Here is a 14,121-nt window from a genome sequence, read left to right on the forward strand (position 1 = left end):
TTTTTTTTTTTTTTACATGAATTCATGTTCCAGTTATACTTAATATTAACCTTTTTCAGATTAAATAAATAATACTTACACTATCACGAAAACAATAACAACAACCAATATAATTCTATTTTTTATTTTTATAATTACAATGTAATTATTGTTCTATTTATTGTAACGAAGTAATGTATATTTCTCATCCAGTTTTTTGCTTTTTAAGCATTTTTGCATTTATTTCAAAAGAATTATTATAGAACGGAGTAACAAATATAAGGTGTATTTAATTTCTTAACTGATGTTCAGCTTTTCTTTTACGAGTCAACTTACTCTCAGATCAGGAACAAAGGCCAAAAGTCTTTAAACAGAATGTGTGAAATTTGACCATATCAGTACGCACTGTTTTTCTGCCTTAATGCAACAACACATTCAGCAGCCAATGAAGTTGCTGTATTTGAGACTATATTTGCATATGTAACGCAATGGTACGCTGGCATATATGTATACAACACATCAGATGTGGTTTATTTATGATTTGTAACATTTGTAGGCCTAATATTTGCATTGTTTTATTTTAGTGGGGGTTTTTTTTCTCATCTGTTTTCTGAGACACTCACTCTAAAAAATGCTGGGTTGCTTCAACCCAACTTTGGGTCAAATATGGACTAACCCAACAGTTGGGTTAAATTTTTTGATTACATTTTTAACCCAAAAGTTGGGTTAGTCCATATTTGACCCAAAATTGGGTTGAAACAACCCAGCATTTTTTAGAGTGCTGACTTCTCCCTTGAGTTCTTGGAGGAAAAACACCCCTGTCAGTACCACAAAGATGAGTTAATCAGAAGCTATAGCAGAAGTGAAAGTGCAGAAATGTGAAATCGAGAATACTTTTCTTTAGTAAAATATATTTATGGTTGTGGTTTTTAAAAGAGCTGTCTTCGGCAGTTTAAAGGAAGAAAGCAAAAGAAAGAAAAATGAGTTTAAATATTTTAGAATTTAAACTAATGCAAATTACATAATATATTTTTAAATGTACGCTTAATTTTTTTGAAAATTTCTTCTTTTTCACATTCAGTTATGAAAAACACTAATTAGTTGAGAGCCTGCCTATAGGATAGTTTATATAGACTATATATGGGTCATTCCACGAAATCGGTGCCTTTTGGGTCCCGAAGGAATAATCAAACATAGATTTAATATAACAACAAATAAACGTGCAGTTTAAAAAAAATAACAATACTATGTATGCTTTTATTAATATTACATAAAAAGTCAATTAAATATTATTTTAAGCAATTTAAATAGCATTTATGCTGGTAAGGGTAAGGTTTTTGGCCTGTCCCTCACTATGATTTTTCTTTTTCAGCAGGACTTTTAATTTGCAAAATGAAGACAAAATGATATAAAAACCATATTTGCATATTGTTCTAAACACAGTCTCATTGTTAAGCAATGTTTTTGCCATAAATATCCATTTTTTCTATAAAATATAAATCATTGTATTGGTGTTCCCTGATTTCATGTCAGCCCTGTTAAGCCTGTGTTATACTCTCTGCATGAGCAATCCGGACGCGTACACGGACAGCGCGGACGCGGACTACTTGTATTTATACTACCGAAAGCATACGCTGATGGTCCGCTCCGCGGACATGTTCCATACATGCGCAGTAGATTGGCTTGAACAGTAAACAAACATGTGAACTAGCGAGCAGGTGAGGGAAGATTGAGCGCGAGGATGTGGGGAATGATCATGCGCGCGCGAGGGCTTGTATTGCGCACAGAGGACGTCACAGATGCGCAAGGGTTTGAAATGAGCTTCCTCACGTGTAAATCTGTTTTCCTCTCGCGGAAGTGATTTACCGCGCGCGCCAGCATCAGTGGTGCGCTCGGTTATTAATGGCATAGAATTGCCGCCATAGTGAACAAACAATTTCCCAGAGTTATTGCACATCTGGCTGTCTTTATCTTGTTTTATTGACGGATTGTACAGGTTCGAGTAGCAATGGGTTTATTCACACAGCCTGCGCGTGCGCAGTTGGTGCTTTTGTAGCCTACTGACCGCGCGGTCACAAAAAATGGGAGGCACGCAGGCTCCGCGCACACTCTACGATGACGATTTTTATGTCACGCATACCATAGCGGACCCTAGCGGACTCGTGCACGCGGAAAGTATAACACAAGCTTTATCCTCATCAAAAAAAAAAAAACCTTGTAAAATAATGTACATTCAAGTGACATCACTACTAGGAGGTTACATCATCTCTCAACCAGGATTCCAATACTTAAAACATTAGCATGTTTCTCTCACTCCTCTATAATGTTCTATTTTTGATGATTTATGAGGCTTGACTGAGGGGGGACATCATGCAATGTCAATCCTGTTACCATTTTTAAAATGTAAATGTAAACTATTATTTCTTACATTTAGTATAATCAAAGTAAAATCCTTTCAAAGTGTACAATATGTGGTTTTGTGAACTTGACTAATCAAAACCAAACTACTCAAACCTGTTACTGTCAACCTGTTACTTTTCAGGGTAACAGGTTTTGACATGTGGATAACAGGGATGACATAGATTAGGTGTCACTCTGTTTTTAAAGATGTCTGTGTAAAATGCAATGTTTAAAGTTCACCCTTGCAGTTTTATTGAGCGAATGCCTATATCATTCAGTGGCAAACGAGCATGAGTTGCATTTTAGTTAGTATTATTGGTATTGCTACTTTTACTATTTTTGTTAATGACCGGATAGGATGATCAGTCTCAAAACTATTTTTGTCCATAACTCATTGTCAATAATGTATCCATGTAAATTCAATTACAAACAAGAGCAGCAAGGTGACTGCAGACCTTCACCCCAGTCTTGCAATGTTCAAGAAAGTCAAGATCTTGGTCTCTCAAACCTGTGTCAACCTGTTACTTTTCAGGGTAACAGGTTTTGACATGTGGATAACAGGGATGACATAGATTAGGTGTCACTCTGTTTTTAAAGATTGTCTGTGTAAAATGCAATGTTTAAAGTTCACCCTTGCAGTTTTATTGAGCTAATGCCTATATCACTCAGTGGCAAACGAGCATGAGTTGCATTTTAGTTAGTATTATTGGTATTGCTACTTTTACTATTTTTGTTAATGACCGGATAGGATGATCAGTCTCAAAACTATTTTTGTCCATAACTCATTGTCAATAATGTATCCATGTAAATTCAATTACAAACAAGAGCAGCAAGGTGACTGCAGACCTTCACCCCAGTCTTGCAATGTTCAAGAAAGTCAAGATCTTGGTCTGGTTTCAGATGATCACAGAAAGATCTGATCATTTTCTTTGCCTAATAACTGAAACAGATCAGTATATTTTAAGTTCTGAGGGGACACAGACAAACAGATGGACACATTATCTAATTACAACACCCTTAAAATATTAGATCTCCTAGAAATGTAATGTGCTAAATCAACAATTAACTGACTTAAACTGAAAAATTGACTGTTTACTATTGTCATACAACTATGCCAAGTAAGTGAAAAACAATATAATGCCATTTAAAATTGTAAAACTGTACAGTATTATGTAAACAAATATGTGCAGTGTGCTGAAGAATGTGTGTCCTCTCATCCCTGTTACTCTGGTCAGTCCTGTGACTATTACGTCAATCCTGTTACTGTCATTAATTTAATAAAAATTGTAAAAATTATATTTGATACAGCCTTCCAGGATTTTTCCATTGTAACTTTATTTAATTTTGGACAAAGCCCTTTTTTTAATATCTCTTTTGTAACATGTGAGCACCCTCCAAAATTAGGATGTTCTTGGTCATCTGAATGACAAATTTAAAAATATTTTTAAAAAATCCAAAAATTGAAACAATCCCAGTGAAACAGGGACTAAAACTATCACATAGTTCTAAATAAACTATAGTGTCTAGTAACGCTTGTGTCGGTAACAGGGTTGACAAAAATACCAAAACATGAGGTAGAAAAATAGTCATAAAATAATAAATTACATAGCCTGAGATGGAACAATACAAGTTCTTGTCATTATAAGGTGTCTTCATTTCAAGGATATTAAAAAAATGTTGATAAACTTATTTTGTTTTAATTTTTCCAAGTGAAAAAGGCACCGATTTCGTGGAATTACCCATATATAGTCGACGATATCACTGGATATTAAGTGACCTCAACTAAGCAAAAGGCGACAGCGGCAAGGAACCAAAACTCCATCGACAGAATGGAGAAAAAACCTTGGGGGAAACCAGGCTCAGTTGGGGAGCCAGTTCTCCTCTGGCCAGACGAAACCAGCTGTTCAATTCCAGGCTGCAGCAAAGTCACATTGTGCAGAGGACTCATCTGGTGGAGGACTATAATGCAATAAGAGCTTGTTCAAATAATGAGGTGCTAAACCACTCAGGGCTTTATAAGTAATAAGCAAGATTTTAAAATCTATACAATGTTTAATGTGGAGCCAGTGCAGTGTTGACAGAAATGGACTGATATGGTCATACTTCCTGGTTCTAGTAAGAACTCTAGCTGCTGCATTTTGGACCAGCTGGAGTTTGTTTATTAAGCATGCAGAACAATCACCCAATAAAGCATTACAATAATCTAACCTTGAGGCCATGAATGTATGAATTAACGTTTCTGCATTTGACATCGAGAGCATAGGTCGTAATTTAGATATATTTTTTAGATGGAAAAATGCAGTTTTACAAATGCTAGAAACGTGGCTTTCAAAGGAAAAATTGCTATCAAATAGCACACCTAGGTGACTGATGACGAAGAATTGACAGAGCAGCCATCGGGTCTTAGACAGTGTTCTAGGTTATTACATGCGGAGGTTTTAGGTCCGATAATTAACACCTCTTGTTTTTTCAGAATTTAGCAGTAAGAAATTTCTCGTCATCCAGTTTTTTATATCGACTATGCATTCCGTTAGTTTTTCAAATTGGTATGAAAAACAATTTTATAAACACGAGATGCGCATAATAGTATCCAATTGCAGAGTCGCAGCCCTGATGAGTGGAGAAGTGCGACATGTTGAAAAAACTGCGAGGCGCAATGTTCAAAGATATCCATCTAGCGCATACTTACATAGAAAAACTAATTAAAAAGCAGCTGAGCTTTGTAAACAGCTCAGAGTAATCATGTCATGTCTATAAGAACGATATAATTGCCAGAACAAATTTACTGGGATTTTTGAAAAGATCCTGTTCACACATGATCTCTTAATGGTAACTTACCGTTTAATTTCAACACCATCAACATCAATTCCATGTGACAGTATTAAATCTAGAGTATGATTTGGACAATGAGTAGGTCCTGACATGTGTTGTCTAACCCCAATAGAGTTCAAAATCTTTTTCATTATCAACATGGATATTAAAATCACCAACATTTAAAAATTTATCTGCAGCCAGCACTAACTCGGATAGAAAATCAGCAAATTCTTTAATAAATTCTGTATACAGTAGCCAGTACAAACATCACAGGGAATGTATCATTAACACTTGTTTCTCTGGATAATGTTATATGAAGCACCATTACTTCAAACGAGTTATACTTGAAGCCACCCTCTGAGAAATACTGAAAATATTGTTATAAATTGTAGTAACACCTCCCCCTTTACCTTTTGAACGTGGCTCATGTTTATAACAGTAAACTTGTGGGGTTAGACTCGTTTAAAATAATGTAATCATCTGGTTTTAGCCAGGTTTCTCTAGGTGAAAGGGTCTGTATGTGCTGAGAATTAACTAATTTCTGTGACGTGAGGCAGCTAGCAGATGGTCGGTTTAGCCAGTCTGTCTGCTTCCTGACCTGGGCCCCAGTTAGTCAAGTGCAAACTTTAAGACTATGTGCCATGTTTCTAGAGAGAAGAGTGGCACCACCCCAGGAGGGATGAACACCATCTCTTTTCAACAGGTCAGGTCTACCCCAAAAACTGGTCCAATTGTCTATAAAACCTATGTTATTTTATACATAATTGTATCTCATAGTATAAGTGACTGCTGTGAAATTGAGAACATTTCACCAATCTCACAGAGACCTTTAGAACGACACCAAACATGAAGGGGGAAAACAGCAGATTCACAAGATACATGATATGTGGTGGTGATTTGGAAAATTAAATATTTTCAGGTTATTATAATTATATATTATTATAATTGTCACATTCATACAGATATCATGTATTATGAATTGCCTTATGAAGTTATCTTTATGACTTTTGGGTGCTACTTTTTACTTATTTCTTCATCTATTATTTACACATTTATATATTTATCAATCATGTACTCTCAACGTATATTATTGATTGTGTGATGTAAGATGTATGTTTATTTTAGTTCTAGACATATCAGGAAACCTTAACTGTCTAGCTCGTCTGGGGGTCTAAAATGTGCTAAAACCCACAATGCTTTTGTATGCTTTACAGACTTAGGGTTTTAGAGATGTGCAGGATTAATAAACTCCTTATAATACCCTATGGATGGTTAAACATGACTAAGCACAATTGTAGGGGGCTTACCCTTCCCTGATCTGATCTCATTGAAAAGTATAAGAATGTATGGACTTCCTGATTTGGGGCTTCTTCTATACTTTCACACTGCTCTTCGCTTCTACTTCTCTTTCTCGCATCTTTAATTAACTATTAGGCGCCTATTATTGCTAAATCACAATTGCAAAATAGCATAGACTGGGGCAGCATGCCCTTTAAGAAGAGAAGCAGCGAAGGGGTGCTCTTCTTTAATATGCAGCTGAGAAGAGCAGCATGCCCCTTTAATGCAATACAGCATACGGTCAATACCCGAAGTTTAGGCAACAGCATGTTGCCCTATCCAGATAATTGTTAGCATTAAATGCGAGCAGCGATTCTTAATTTGCTCCTGAGCAAGCTGAAAAGCTGCTGAATAATACTGAATAGAGCTTATATAGGAATGCCGCGATAGGTGTCGTATTCCTATAGGTAGATGTGATCAGCTGAGAATCAGCTGATGCAAGCTTAACTCACGTGACCTGCCAGAACTAACGCTAACGCTTAATTTAGTGTAAAACATGTTAAAGATTAGCAGATAGGCTGTCGATTCATTAAATGATAAGCCGTTTCCTCTAAAAAGCTGTTAATTCAGCGTAGTGAAGCCTCTCCTCCATTGACATCCATTCAAACACAATAGCCTCTGGTCTCCTTTTTCCATGTACTGCCAGACCGGAAGCGTTAGCTTTAGCCATTATGCTTTTTCGGCTAATGGTTGCAGGATTGCCTTCTAGTGGCTTTGTGGCTCGTCACCCCACGGAAGAGAGGGGCGGGTTCAGTGGAGCATATTAGCATTTAAAGAAACATCCTATAAAATGGGTTGGTGAAAACAGAGGTGATTTTTACACTACCATTGAGAAATTTTAACCAAAGTATGTTGTAGACTTTTCATTAAGATCCTAAAGAATCATATCAACTTGTGGAAAATGGGCATCCGATGATCCCTTTAACAAGCTGTTAATTCAGCGTAGTGAAGCCTCTCCTCCATTGACATCCATTCAAACACAATAGCCTCTGGTCTCCTTTTTCCATGTACTGCCAGACCGGAAGCGTTAGCTTTAGCCATTATGCTTTTTCGGCTAATGGTTGCAGGATTGCCTTCTAGTGGCTTTGTGGCTCGTCACCCCACGGAAGAGAGGGGCGGGTTCAGTGGAGCATATTAGCATTTAAAGAAACATCCTATAAAATGGGTTGGTGAAAACAGAGGTGATTTTTACACTACCATTGAGAAATTTTAACCAAAGTATGTTGTAGACTTTTCATTAAGATCCTAAAGAATCATATCAACTTGTGGAAAATGGGCATCCGATGATCCCTTTAACACTGGTTCATTCATAAAATCGTACAACCTTACCTTCTCGCTGTGGAAATACAAACGGAACACAGAAGACGATGAGCACAACCCTGAAAAGGGCAGAGCTGCAGGTGTATAAAAGCAGGGCCATGTATGTAATTGCATGTAATTTGTTGATGTTGTGTTGGCCAGTAAACAGGAAAGCATCTTCTGAATGTCTGGTGTATATTGAATATACACCATATATATATATATATATACACGGCTGTTAAGCGCATATGTACTGTGATGTCCACTAACAGCATTCTATAAACACTAACTCACAAAGCACAAAAGCGCAGGTAAAACCAGGGACGTGGAAACGAAAAGTGATCTGAAAAGTGATGAAGGAGAAACATTTTCAATTTTATCAGCCTCTCTTCACAATATAACACTGATTAAACGTCAGTCAAGGACAATGAAGCAGATACACAAGAATAATATGAAATAAAAACAAAGATGCCATTTACTATGGTAATAATGGTTACTGACCATCTTATTCATAGAGAAAGCAATTCGATTCAAAAGCAATTTTACAGACACTCAGCATCAGAATAACTGGGAGAATCAGGGCCACTTTTAGACTTCTGCAGTTTACTGTGATTGTCACCTCAACACTGCAGACCAACCAGTGACAGACAGTGATTTAAAGACAGGTAATAGTGATCCAATTTCTCAGAAATCCCTTTTCTCTTATCAGAGCATGAGAGATCATTCCAGTTGTTCAGGCTGTGTTTTGAAGGAATCAATTCAATACAGTCCTCATTTTTACCACGATAGTTATTCGGCTCACCTTCAGCCCAGAACCTGAAAAAAAGATTTTTAGTGATCAGAACACCTAATGTTTACTCAAAGTTTTCATCCATTTACCAGTTAAATGAGGAATGTCACAAGCAATTCAGTAATCAACAACACTCGCAGCAGCACAATAGTTTCAAGAGTAAACTGCAGAAGCAGAAGTAGAAGTGAAAATTCATGAAAAGTATAAGAGAAGAGGAGGATATTCTTTTAATAGAATGTATTTGTGAGAAGTGTATTTCGTGGTTGTGCTGGTTGGGTTTCTGTAAGTGCTGTGAATTCAGCAAATCTTCGTGTTGATGGTCTTATTTTTAACATAAGAATACTAAGTCTAAAACAAATAAATCCACATCTGACAGAAATAAAGTCATTCTAGTTTATAATAACTGAAGTTGGAAATACTGTTTTTGGAGTTATTTAATGAAGTTGGCAAAGGTTGGGTTTTTACTTTCAGCCAAAATTTGACATCTGAGCAACATTTGAGTCCACACCCAATTTCCAATGAAAAGTTTCCCGCTTAAATCTTAATTAGAATGTTAGGGGGAAACATTCTAATAACGTTATCAATAAACATTTTTAGAATGTTTTTAGAGAATGTTATCCTACCTTTTAGCAGAACATTGTGGGAACTAAAATAAAACTTGCCGCTGAAAACATTCCCAGAACATATAATATTTCTGGAACATTCTTAGAACAATAACATTCCTAGCTGGGATAATTAATCACACAACAGGTGGGAACAATGAACTCATCAATACACAGGCAAAACTAGGTCACAACAGAAGCTCAAAACACACAAACATGTAATGCTTCAACAAGACCCCCATACAATCAGATAACACCAAAGTCACTTTCTTCTGAAGAAAAAATCCTATTAATATATTATCCGCAACCAAAGAACAACCAAAGCATAGATTTCTTTGGTTATGCATTAAACTCAGATGTAGGTCACAATATGGAAGAAAAGATCTGTCAATTACCTAGAATCATCTTCTGTTCCTAGACATTAATGTAAATTATTATTATGCCCATTATTATCCCCATTCAGTTAATTGTCATCAAAAATAAAGGTCCAGTTAGGCCTGCTTAGGGTGGTCTTTTGGGTGGTCACAGATTCCTCTTGTTGGATTTTGTAGCTGCTAACATTTTTTATTTATTTTTTGCTAACATAGTTTTGTAATTCTGTACATGTGGCTGGGTCTGAGGAGAGTTTCAAACTGGAAGTCTATATCCTTATTAAAGGCCAGAGTCATATGAAATCACTTCCTTGTAAATTTAGCAATATTTGGCTATATATAAAAAAAGAGTCATCATTCTGAAAATCACAACTCATTGGTGAAGATGTACAGCAAGACACAGGAGCAAAATATGGATTTTGAGGCCATTTATGAAAGTGATGAAGACACTACTGGACCTCGAACACTGAGTTACATCCAGGCTAAAGGAAAAGCTCTACAGTGTAGTAAGTAGAAAGTTTCATTTGAAGCAGAAACAGTTTTAGTAATGTTTGAAACAAAATAATATTTTTGTCTATTTTTTTTCAACTGGATTTTGCCGATAACATAATTATGCTGATATATCAAAGTATCTCAATCATTGTGATTATAAAAGAACGTAAAAAGGCATGTCTGTTGTCTAAAGACAAGGGTAGATTATCTAAAAAGCCTGAAGTGAAACAAAGTGTATTAACTGATATTTGTGTGTTTTGGTCGTGTTCGTCAGGAGGAAGTAGATGTTTGGTGTTGATCACAGTAAGTCTCGGGCTCATTTGTGTTCTTCTGCTGATCTTCATCATACTGCTGTACTTCACCATAACAGCAGAGAGAGACCTGATAAAGACTTACAAGAACACAGCTGAAGAGTTCAATCAAACCATCAACAGCTTACAGGACAATTACACTGATCTAATGACTGAAAAACACCAACTGCAGAACAACTTCAGCTCTTTGAGTCAGAAGAAACTGGAGCTGGAGACCAAAGTCAATTATCTCACTGCTGAGAAAGACCAGTTACAGAGAGATTTTGACTCTTTGGGTCAGAGGAATCCGGATTTTGAAGTCACGACTCTGAGTGATGAACTGAAGAAGAACGTTTCTAAAGGAGGTTAGTATCAATCTGTTTTCGTATAAGTATTTTCCCCCCAGAGTTTTCGTTATCTTTTGAGTGTGTTTCTATTAGGAAATCAGTGTAGTCTAGATGGCTTGTTCGTTTCCAAAAAGTCGATGAGCTGGTCTGCCAGCAGGCAGTACTGCAGGGATCGTGGTGGTGATTTGGTCATTATCAAAAGTTTAGAGAAGCAGGTGAGTTTGTGTGAGTGAGTTTATGTCTGTTAATGAACAAAATAATCACACTTACTGTATTCCTGTTTTTATTCACACACAGAGGCTCATGTCTTCACTAGTCAGACTCAGTGAGAGAGCATGGATTGGTTTGTCTGACATAGCGAACGAGGGCAATTTGACATGGGTGGATAAATCACCACTGAATCAGGGGTAAGATCTAAAACACTCACAGAAAACCACTGCTGATTTAGTTTAGTCTTTTGTATTCTCATTATAAAAATGAGTCCATCACAACCTTCAGAAAACAGCTGAAGACATCTTTTCTAAAAACTCAATAATGGCAACAGCCACAATTAAAGGAACATCCTATAAATAAATTGTATTGGAAAACGAATCTTCTCTGTTTTAGTTTTCTGCATTTTCACTTTACTACTTTAACTTACTTTTGTGGTACTATGAATAATGTTGGCTATTTTATAATGAATTATTTGTGACTTTTCCATTTGTTAGTTACAAATAAAGGTATCTGCTTATTTCCTGGTTCCTAAATGAGAGAACTTTGGGGATGTTGTTATATCTGAAAATTTGGGATTCGGAATAATTTAAAATTTGATCCATGTTCAGGTTTTGGTTTGAAGGTGAGCCGAATGATGAAGATGGAAATGAGGACTGTGTTGAAATGATGGCTTTTTCTTCCACCCTGAACAACTGGAATGATCTCTCATGTTCAGCGAGGAGAAGAGGGATTTGTGAGAAATAAGGTTCATCCTGTCTTGTTTTTGTATTACTTATATTATCTCATGGAATTATTCTTATTGTGGTTGCAAAATTTCTGCAAAATATACAAAATGACCAGCTGATATTGAGATGATCATTATTCTCTTAATAAACAAATAAAATATCCTGTTTCTTATGATGTGAATTATGGTGATGGAACACCAATCCTCTGATGTGTTCATGTTTTGCTCCATCACAAGCAGCTCTATATTAATATGATCGTATTCTACTGTTATCATGTGTCTCGTTTGTCGGTCTGAAGTGTTGAAGTGACAATCACAGTGAACTACAGAAGTGTTCAGATTGCTGTAACACCATATTATTCTGATATTGAGTGTCTATAAATCTGCTTTTGCGTTCATTTGCTTTTTCTTTGAATAAAAATGTAAATTACCATAGTAAACTGCTTTTTTCTTTGCATTGCTCTATGGAGAGGTTTCCTCCAGTCCAGCAGGACGAAGTGATGCTAAAGTGTTTTTCTACCAAGTAAGATATAATTATATTATTGTTGAATATACTGCAGAAGATTGAAACATGTAAATATCTAATTTGGTAGTACTTAAATTGTTTCCAGCTATGAACATTTATGAATAATAATTAAAAAATAAATAAATAAAACTACAAGGTATTTTGCCTCAAACCAGCCCTGTGGTTAAAGATCAAATGAAATGGACCCACTTTATATTAAGTGGCCTTAACAACTATGTACTTACATTTAAATTAATAATTTGGTACAATGCACTTATTGTGTACATGTTTTTACATTGTACTTATATTTTAAAAATACCTGCATGTAATTACATCTGTAATTAATTTCTGTAATTACATTTATAATTACACTGTTGACCCATCCCTTACACCTTAACCCACCCTTAAACCTACCCATACCACCAAACCTGTCCCTAACCTTACCCGTATCCCACCTCAATAGCAGCAGAAGTGTTTTGCAATACAATATGAACACAATAAGTACATTGTACTTAATTTTTGATGTACATACATAGTAGGTAAGGCCACTTAATATAAAGTGGGACCAATGAAACATTAATGACTCAAAGCAGTTCCATGAATCAACTGAAGAATTGTTTTGTGAGGTCAGTGTACTGGAGGTCTTCCTCAGCAAACAAAACGTTTATTAAATGCCATTTTAGTTCCCTTTGGTTTATTTCCAGTGTTTGGCTGTTGTATATTTCACGAGCCAGCAGATGGCACTGCTATTGATACGCAGAGGCTTTAAATCTTTTACCGGTAGAATCAGGGGCACTTCAGAGCATCAGGGATCACGAGGCAGCATTTCTTCATGCTTAGAAGACATGAAAAAATAAAGTGAAGAAACAAAACGAGGGTGTGCAATTTATGAAATTAGAAGCAGCTCATGTGCAGTGTCACCACCTTTCTGCTCAGTTTTAGAAAGGTTCATACACTTGAGGGTGCTAAAGATCATTTTCACAGTGGGATTAAAGGGTTAGTCCACCCAAAAATAAAAATTAGGCTGTGTTTTACTCACCCCCGATGCATCCTAGGTGTATATTACTTTCTTTCATATACACCTAGGATGCATCGGGGGTGAGTAAAACGCAGCCTAATTTTCATTTTTGGCTGAACTAACCCTTTAATACAGTTTAAAAGAACATTTGTACACCTGTGGGAACTGATACCTATTCCATAACTGTTTATTTCTCAGTTCAGTTTTAACTAAGAGATAAACACCGAGGGAAAAGCAGAAATACAGATGTGTCGAAGGCTGAGTATTTTTTATCAAGTGATGGAAATGGAGATGTTGAACATAACGGCAAAGGAGCTGAGGAAGATCTGCATACAGATGAAGATATTTAACCCTCTGATGTTGTTCTGTCATTTTAGACTGGAAAAAAAAAAAATGTTTCGAAATTGTAAAAAACGCTACTTCATTGGAATGGTATGAAACTTGATGACTTTTATGGCCAGTCACTATGTGAAAAAAAAAATTGGACTTGATTCGAAAAAGCTAAATGGTCATAAAAAAATAGTCACACTTGTGTTGTTCGCAGTCAAAAATGACCGCCATTGGAAATGAATGGGAAATACGCCAAAATACGAAAATACAGATAATTAAGGGGTGACACTCTGAATTATCAAGAGTGCAAAATAGACACACATATGAACTAGTGTGATTGTAACGCAAACCAAGTTCTGCAAATGTGTGAAAAAAAATCAATAATTCAGCCACAATGTAGTAAAAACACAGACACCAAGGAAGGGGTTACGCTCAAAACATCAAGAGTACAAAACAGACACACACTCAAATACACACTCAATTACAATCACACTCACAGACACACACACACACACACACACAAAACACACTATTATACACACACAAATGAACTGGTGTGGCTGTAACAATATGGCAAAATTGAGCCAGAAGACTCAAATAAGAGGTTGA

General features: G+C 36.1%; 1 protein-coding gene across 1 annotated transcript; it reads left to right on the forward strand.

Moving 5' to 3' along the window:
• The first annotated feature begins 9,978 nt into the window (after positions 1–9,978).
• LOC107747172 (CD209 antigen-like) lies at positions 9,979–11,894 on the forward strand. Its single transcript, XM_016561610.1, has 5 exons — positions 9,979–10,099; positions 10,360–10,740; positions 10,816–10,937; positions 11,020–11,129; positions 11,544–11,894. Exons 1-5 carry the CDS (start codon positions 9,979–9,981, stop codon positions 11,677–11,679), a joined length of 870 nt encoding a protein of 289 aa, XP_016417096.1. The 3' UTR covers positions 11,680–11,894.
• The last annotated feature ends 2,227 nt before the right edge of the window (positions 11,895–14,121 follow it).

The sequence above is a fragment of the Sinocyclocheilus rhinocerous genome, unplaced genomic scaffold (genome assembly GCF_001515625.1).
Source record: "Sinocyclocheilus rhinocerous isolate Xijiao unplaced genomic scaffold, SAMN03320098_v1.1 scaffold1310, whole genome shotgun sequence".
Classification (NCBI taxonomy): Eukaryota; Metazoa; Chordata; class Actinopteri; order Cypriniformes; family Cyprinidae; genus Sinocyclocheilus; species Sinocyclocheilus rhinocerous.

Excerpts from the sequence above, each read along its gene's own strand:
- LOC107747172 (XM_016561610.1), top strand. The coding sequence starts at position 9,979 with ATGTACAGCAAGACACAGGAGCAAAATATGGATTTTGAGGCCATTTAT. Across the intron at positions 10,100-10,359 it reads AGGAAAAGCTCTACAGTGTA|GAGGAAGTAGATGTTTGGTG; the intron begins GTAAGTAGAAAG and ends CGTGTTCGTCAG. Across the intron at positions 10,938-11,019 it reads TCAAAAGTTTAGAGAAGCAG|AGGCTCATGTCTTCACTAGT; the intron begins GTGAGTTTGTGT and ends ATTCACACACAG.